This window comes from Microcaecilia unicolor, chromosome 1 (genome assembly GCF_901765095.1).
Source record: "Microcaecilia unicolor chromosome 1, aMicUni1.1, whole genome shotgun sequence".
Lineage (NCBI taxonomy): Eukaryota > Metazoa > Chordata > Amphibia > Gymnophiona > Siphonopidae > Microcaecilia > Microcaecilia unicolor.
This window is the reverse complement of record NC_044031.1, coordinates 394,749,531-394,758,184: the sequence shown is the minus strand read 5'-3', so window position 1 is coordinate 394,758,184 and position 8,654 is coordinate 394,749,531. Positions and strand designations below refer to the sequence as shown.

At 44.1% G+C, this 8,654-nt stretch overlaps 1 protein-coding gene across 1 annotated transcript in view; it reads right to left on the bottom strand.

Moving 5' to 3' along the window:
- Positions 1-4,108: 4,108 nt before the first annotated feature.
- Positions 4,109-8,654, bottom strand: part of EXOC2 (exocyst complex component 2) — a 300,400-nt gene continuing 295,854 nt past the window's right edge. Inside the window, exon 28 of the mRNA XM_030210951.1 lies at positions 4,109-5,060. Within this exon, the coding sequence (XP_030066811.1) occupies positions 4,967-5,060 (94 nt within the window). The 3' untranslated portion in view covers positions 4,109-4,966. The remainder of the gene's footprint in view (positions 5,061-8,654) is intronic.

The following is an 8,654-nucleotide window of genomic DNA, read 5'->3' as shown; positions in this document are numbered from 1 at the left end:
CCAGTTATGTGCTGGCAGATAATTGGTTTGAAACAGATATTATATATATTTGTTTTTCTAACATGGATGTTTATGCTGCATGCATCTGGCACATAAGAGACCGTTTCTCCTGTATTTTGGAAGAGGCTCTACATTGGGATTCTGTTCTAAAATACGGGTGAATTTTGAGATGCACTGACCTCCACATCTCAATTCCTACTTCTATGACCTTTCAGAATTACAGTCAAGAGAAATGGTTGCATGAGAAAGTTGAGATCCACAAATAATGCCAGGTGAAAAGTTTCTGAAAGATGAAGCCATGTTACAGGACTACTTGAAGGCTTCACAGGATTTGAAGAGGGAGGCAGTAACGATAGCCCATCCCGACTTCAACGGTTTGGCTGTTGATGCTTCAGTGGAAGATCTGTAACCTACTTAAGGAAAAAGTAACACCTATGGCTTTTGCTACTAAGAGGTGCGGTAATCAATGTGGGCTACCGTTAAGATGTTGTTTTATCACTAACTTGTGCTATTTTAGCACAGGTCCCATTTTATGCAATGAGACCTAATAACAAGTAGAATAAGTCTTTTTTTTAAAATATCTTTATTGATGCAAGGGCAGAAGCAAGGCACACAATTGCAATGGGAACAACAATGCATACAAAGAGTAAACTAAACAGCCTTCAAATGACAAGTGTTCATAATCAAGAACGAACTCAAAAGAACTATGCTAGGCACAACCTGGCGGAGCCGTGCTTCCCCTCAACCTTTTCTTCAATTAATTTCCATCCAACTGACCCATCCCCCAACCCCCCCCCCCCAGGTCTCTGCTGCACACACAGTCAAGAAAGAGGTCTCCCAGTTATTGTTCCCGTGGCTCACCAGCATCCCCCTCCAGACCCAGTGTTGAATAATTTTTCCATATGTCTCGAAATAGCCTTTGAATCCTAGATACAGCAGAAAAATATTGAAGAGACACCCATTCTGCCACCTCCTTCATAAGATGGTGCCATTCAACTATAGGTGGAGGTGCTGGATCTGCCCAGGACTGCAAAATACATTTTTTAACTAACAGGGTTGCTAATAAGACAAACTGACATTGGGCTTCATTCAATCCCTCCCCACAGAGCTGACCCTTATCATACAGCAGTAACGTGGTATATGACCATTCAAAGGGGTGCTGCAAAGTTCGTTCATTGACCACCGAAGAGTGATTTCACAGCTCCGAGAGGGCTGGGCATTCCAGAAAAGAGTGAAGAAGAGTACCCAAAGCAGCATAACATTTTATACACTGAGCATCATCCCAAAGGCCCATCTCCATCCCCCGCTGACGGGTAATGTGAACTCTATAAAGAATCCTATACTGGATGTCCTGAAGGGCAGCATTTGTTGTAATCTTGGGGATAATCTTAAAAGCCCTTCCCAGTAGCTCCCGGGAAATTACCTCTCCCAAATCTGCAATCCAGAGTGAGACCAGCCCTTCCAAGTGAGGAGCTGATCTATTGTCTGCCATAAGCTGGTTCCTATTTCTTTTTTTGAAAATATGTTTTATTGATGACAAAGTTGTACAAAAGGAAACGGTGCAGGTACATTTCTATTTCTAATAAGCATTTGCTATTATTTTGGGTGACTCAATATGGTGGCAAGATTCGCCTACTGGCCTCATGCCAGATAATGAGCCAAGGACACTCCCGCTGTCTTCTCTCAATTAAACCTCCTTGGTTAAAAGGACATACAACCCACTCAGGTACATTTCTTGATTACAACTTCCCCCCTATCCACCCTTGGTTGATGCTCAAAGATATAACCAACTAGACAAATCTCATTAAGCACTAAATTATCTATACCGTCATGCCAAGATTCCAATATACATACAATATTTACAGTAGTGGAAATAAGTATTTGATCCCTTGCTGATTTTGTAAGTTTGCCCACTGACAAAGACATGAGCAGCCCATAATTGAAGGGTAGGTTATTGGTAACAGTGAGAGATAGCACATCACAAATTAAATCCGGAAAATCACATTGTGGAAAGTATATGAATTTATTTGCATTCTGCAGAGGGAAATAAGTATTTGATCCCCCACCAACCAGTAAGAGATCTGGCCCCTACAGACCAGGTAGATGCTCCAAATCAACTCGTTACCTGCATGACAGACAGCTGTCGGCAATGGTCACCTGTATGAAAGACACCTGTCCACAGACTCAGTGAATCAGTCAGACTCTAACCTCTACAAAATGGCCAAGAGCAAGGAGCTGTCTAAGGATGTCAGGGACAAGATCATACACCTGCACAAGGCTGGAATGGGCTACAAAACCATCAGTAAGACGCTGGGCGAGAAGGAGACAACTGTTGGTGCCATAGTAAGAAAATGGAAGAAGTACAAAATGACTGTCAATCGACAAAGATCTGGGGCTCCACGCAAAATCTCACCTTGTGGGGTATCCTTGATCATGAGGAAGGTTAGAAATCAGCCTACAACTACAAGGGGGGAACTTGTCAATGATCTCAAGGCAGCTGGGACCACTGTCACCACGAAAACCATTGGTAACACATTACGACATAACGGATTGCAATCCTGCAGTGCCCGCAAGGTCCCCCTGCTCCGGAAGGCACATGTGACGGCCCGTCTGAAGTTTGCCAGTGAACACCTGGATGATGCCGAGAGTGATTGGGAGAAGGTGCTGTGGTCAGATGAGACAAAAATTGAGCTCTTTGGCATGAACTCAACTCGCCGTGTTTGGAGGAAGAGAAATGCTGCCTATGACCCAAAGAACACCGTCCCCACTGTCAAGCATGGAGGTGGAAATGTTATGTTTTGGGGGTGTTTCTCTGCTAAGGGCACAGGACTACTTCACCGCATCAATGGGAGAATGGATGGGGCCATGTACCGTACAATTCTGAGTGACAACCTCCTTCCCTCCGCCAGGGCCTTAAAAATGGGTCGTGGCTGGGTCTTCCAGCACGACAATGACCCAAAACATACAGCCAAGGCAACAAAGGAGTGGCTCAGGAAGAAGCACATTAGGGTCATGGAGTGGCCTAGCCAGTCACCAGACCTTAATCCCATTGAAAACTTATGGAGGGAGCTGAAGCTGCGAGTTGCCAAGCGACAGCCCAGAACTCTTAATGATTTAGAGATGATCTGCAAAGAGGAGTGGACCAAAATTCCTCCTGACATGTGTGCAAACCTCATCATCAACTACAGAAGACGTCTGACCGCTGTGCTTGCCAACAAGGGTTTTGCCACCAAGTATTAGGTCTTGTTTGCCAGAGGGATTAAATACTTATTTCCCTCTGCAGAATGCAAATAAATTCATATACTTTCCACAATGTGATTTTCCGGATTTAATTTGTGATGTGCTATCTCTCACTGTTACCAATAACCTACCCTTCAATTATGGGCTGCTCATGTCTTTGTCAGTGGGCAAACTTACAAAATCAGCAAGGGATCAAATACTTATTTCCACCACTGTAGCTGAGAACCATCTATAAAATCAAAATGTCCATGTCCAGCGACCCTGCTCTCTCACCTGCCCCTCCTTCATCCACCCAGGTTGTGTAACAAAATCTTCGGGGCAGGCAGGAAAGATCCACGGTCCTGCCTGCCCGCTGCTGGCGCTGATGCTCCCCCGCTGCCGGACCGCTGTTCAAAATGGCCGCTGAGACTTCCAATGGCGGACTCGCGAGACTTCTGCTGAAGTCTTGGAGGCCGCCCTTGTAGGTATTGGCAGCCATTTTGAACAGCGATCCGGCAGCGGGGGAGCGTCAGCAGCAGGCAGGCAGGACCAGAGATCATTCCTGCCTGCCCCGAAGAATTTGTTACACAACATGGGTGGATGAAGGAGGGGCAGGTGAGAGAGCAGGGTGGCTGGGGGGGGGGGGGGAGAAGGCTCAGTGGACATGGGTGGCTGCAGGGGGGGCAGGGGGAGAGGAGGGTCGCCGCTGGACATGGGTGGCTGCAGGGGGGGAGGGGAGGGTCTCAGGACATGGGTGGCTGCAGGGGGGGGGGGCAGGGGAGAGGAGGGTCATTGTTTGATGCTCCGCTCCCTGCCACTTGGAATCAGCTGTTTGTGACATTAGCCTGGCTATGGAGCCTAGCTCAAGAAGGAGGCACAGACACAGGCAGTTCCCGATTAGAACGTTGGTGGTGAGAATTATTATATAGGATACTACAAATAGGCATTTTCCTACCCAAGTAACCAAATTTGTCTGTTACAAAATTACCCTCTATGAAATGAAGTGGCAGCGGATTTAAAACAAGTTTAAGAAAGTATTTTATTTTTTTCCAGTCATCACACAATCAAGGTACAGAATTTGTTACTGGAGGATAAGGTTAAGGTTAGTAGGATACCTGGATTTGTAACAGATTTGGCTACGATTCTAGAAAACAAAACTATTAACAGTTATTAACCAGGTAGACATGAGGTTCACCTTCTTTTGAGCATGGGCAGCTGGCTAGATCTTCCCATTAGGATCAGCAAGAACTTCTAAGTGACCCGTTTTAGCCACTGAGACAGGATGATGGTCTCAATGGATCCCTGGTCTGAAGCAACATGGCAGCAATTATGTAAATGCAATTTCAGCCTCAGTCAGTCAGAGCAACAGAAGCTTAAGTGTGAAGTTTGACTAATGCCTCGTTAATCATTAGCTTTAGTCTACTCTTCAAATCACTGATACTCCCCCTCTGATTTTGCTGAATGAAAAAATACTTCATATAAAGAAAAAAAAAACCCTGTGTAATCCTGTGAAGGTAAAGACAGCTACTAAACTTTATGGCATATGAAGTCCTTTTTATTTTGGTTTGTTACAACAATGAAAACATATTAAGACTGAAACTCATACTTGTAGCAGTAATACATTTATATCAAGTGCCTTCTTTAAATTTATACATTTTAACACATAATGCAATTTAAACAAACAAGCATTGGCTGCAGGAGTTGCTGACAATTGTCTCTTCCCAGACATCAAGTCTTTCATAGTTCTCTATGTTTTCAGCATGCCTGATGTAGCAGCTTGAAAGCAGGTAATCTGCAGGTGCATGCTGCTTTTGAATTTGTTTAACAGCTCCTCTAGTAACCTGTAAAAGAACAGGCAAGTAGAGATTTTCAAATTGCTATAGATCAAGGAAACAACTAACACACAGAAGCTGTATGCTGTGGCAGTATAAATTCTTTATATGTCACAGTCTTTTTATTAATGGCTATTTTAAGCTTTCTGGAAAGACATGTTTAATTCGGGGTCCTAGATCATTAATGCATGTTGAGATGGGGGGGGGGGGGGGGGGGGAGAGAAAGTAGCAACAAGTAGATGAGATGGCTGAAGAGTGGCAAAGGGATGGAGCCCGAGCCCTGCCACTGCAAGACTGAGAACTAGCTTAGATTATAAGAACGGTAAGGTGGCAGGTAGGCTGGGTTCATCACTAGAAAATGTAGGAGAACTGGCCTGGTCCCTAAAAAAAAAAGTGCATGCAGGGGGAAGGGAGGGAAGAGAAAGGGGAGAGGATGCAGAGGAAGGAGAGAGAATGCAAGGGAGATAAAAGGGGGTAGGATAAGGAGGGGGAGGTCTGGAGGAGCAGACAATGCAAAGGGGAGGGAAAGGGGATAAACCCTCCATGCATGTACAAACACACATACCCACTTGCTTCAAGACCCTATACTGTATGCTTCCCCTGTGCCCCCATACGGACACACATAGCATGTTAGAGGCCAAACAAAATTTCAGTTTCGGTTAAGGTGCTGAAACTGGCCCAAAATCCCTTTGCTGCCCGGTTTGGGTTTCAGCTGAAAGGCTATGGCCATGCTTTTGGTTTCAACTAAAACTGACCATGTGTTTTCAGTGGAAGCCAAAAATTTGTGCTTTGTCCTGTTTGTCTTCCTTGCTCCTCCTTCTCTCCTTACAAGAGTTGCCTCTCTCCTCTGACCACCTATAGGTGCCCCTAGTGGGTTTTATGGCCTCTTAGAGATGTGGGATGACGAATGGTAGCGGCGGACACTGCATCTTGTTATGCTGTTTTATTATCCTTTTCCCTCCTCCTCTCCCTTGTTCCATTTTTTCCCCTTCTTTCCCTTGCATTCCTTTTCTATCTTAGTGTGCTTGGTTTACTTTCCTTTTAAAAATTGAGTTCTTTTCAGTTTCCTTTGATATTGTATTGTACATTGCCTAGTCTTGGCCTGTCCAAATTTTGGCAATTTATCAAGTTGTTTTAAGAAACAAACAATAATCAACTTTTCAAAAACTTCTGGTTTTGAGTTTGACTGAGTCTGAGTCCAAGCATACATATCAGAAGATCAGATATCCTTCAACAACTCTGCTGGCTTCTGAGATACACGTGAAAGTCTTTGCATGACATATGCTTAAAACAGTGCTGCACGGATGCAATTCCTTTGACAGATTCAACCAGCAAGGTAACAGAGAGGAGATCAGAAATGCCTTGCTCTCTCTTTAGCACCCCCATGTGTCCAGACTGATTAATAGGCCAGAGAACGTTTCTCTCATTATGTTGGTAGGTGTGTTGGTCATAGGCACATAAAAGAAAAAGAGGATATTAGCTGACATGGGCAAGATTGAGTGAGGATCACTCCTGCCCTGAGTACACCCTTGACCATCAGGGATTATAAGGTAGTCTTGGGGGGGGGGGGGGGGTACTTCTCTTTGCATTCTTTTTTTGTGTAATGTGTTTGCAAGAAATGCAGTTATGATCCTGCATAGTAGTTTATATGGTAAATAGAGTGCTTCCAAATAAATGCCTTTGATAAAAAAGTATAGCAAATTTGGGATGATAAGTTACTTAGAAATTAGCCTCACTGTGGAGATGTGACATCAGCTGTCACTCCAACTGTGGCAAAAAGTCAACCATTGTTAAAGCACTGTGGATTTTAGTTTCAGTTCTTATTAGCCGAGGTCCATATATGTGAAACTATTTTGCTTGGAGGTAAAATATCGTATTTAAATTATTAGGGGCTCATTTTCAAAGCAGACTTACAAAGTTCCATAGGTTACTATATAACTTTGTACGTCTAAGTGCTTTGAAAATAAGCCTCTCTATATATTCTGGCTTGGATACTATTTGGGTGATTCTAAAGAATTTCCAGGCTCTGTTGAGTATGATAAAGATGCAACATTTTAATCAAACTTGAAGAAACTGGATTCTATAAGAAAGGAACCTGCAGTGATTGCTTTCAAGCATAACTACTGGTCAGATTATAGCAATATTAGGGAAAGTGAAGTATCTTCACTTTCTCCGAGGACAAGCAAGCTAATATTCTCACAATTGAGGAATCCCTAGTTACCAGGCTCACCAGGACAACAACCAATGACCTGCATCTCGCAATGGTGAGGTCAGAACATAGAGAAACTGGTAACTACATACAAATCACAGAAGTGAAGCCTGGGATAGTATAAAATCGGGTCTAGGCGGGTGGAGTTGGATTCTAGAACCCAAAGTAAAAGTACATAACTATTCATCGAAATCTAAGGATATGTTGGGAATGCTGCTGCAGGCATGCTACTTAGAACAGGAATGAGATGTAAATGTATGGAATGAAAAGAACATGGCAACCTAGCCAAGCTTCCCCAAAAAAGTGAACGATTCAGTCATGGCTCTGACACTGCAAGTCTGAAGAGGAGTATCTGTGGTAGCCCAACCTGGGCGTAAGGAAAAGAAAAATAATGATGCAGCAAAACAGACATGTTGCATTCCACGATGGTGACCCACATCCTGTCGAAGGGAAGGGAACTGAATGCTGAGGAGATGGCCTGTGGTGCTGAGGTCGTATTAAGGATAGGCCAATGCTCGCTTGCAATCCCAATGAGTGAAATTTACTTGCTATGGGCATGAATTTGCGAAAAGGATGGAGGCAAGAGAAGTAACTAATATAGATGGAACCCTGACACAACCCGAGGTAGGATTCTAGGGTGCATGCAAAGAACCACTCCATTATGATGAAAGGAAGAAACTGCCAAAGGACTTTGTTCTGGCAAGCCGAAGGAATAGACATCATAAACAAACCTGTTCAGGTCAAGAATTCCCACTGACAGGAAAATAGCATAAAAACAGAGCTTATCAAATGGGGATACTGATGCAGAAGTCTCAGAACACATATGGAGGTGTATAAAAGAGTATCCCTTACACAAAGAAGAGAAAACACTGAGGAAGCTGAAGCCACCAAGCCATCTCAGATTAAACTCAGAAAGATGTAGAAGGTATACATACGAGACGGCAAACCTATCCCATTGGAAAGAGAAACACTTCCGAAAAGCCAGCAATACTGTGGAGGCAGTTTCAGGAAAACGCCAGAAAGCTAATGCACAACCTTTATCATCCAGGCTGCAAGGGCCAGAGACCAGAGGATGGGATGCAGAAAAGACCCCCATTCCTCGGGAAGAGAGTCGAAGAACACTGCAGGAACCACTATGCTTGGAAAGAGAATTCCAGAACAAGAAGTCAAAAGTACAGAGGACAAAGAAGGATGCATCAGGGAGTTGGCCCCTCAATCCAACCTGCTTGGGAACACAACCGTGCCCCAAGAGGGAGATGAGAGGAGATGAATAGAGAAGGTTGTTCTCCCAAAGAAAGGGAAAATGTAAGTGACGGTAGTGTGCTACGGACCTGAAGACTGGAACAGAATGGAAGGATGGGACGATGTACTTGAGAAACCATTAGATATATCGC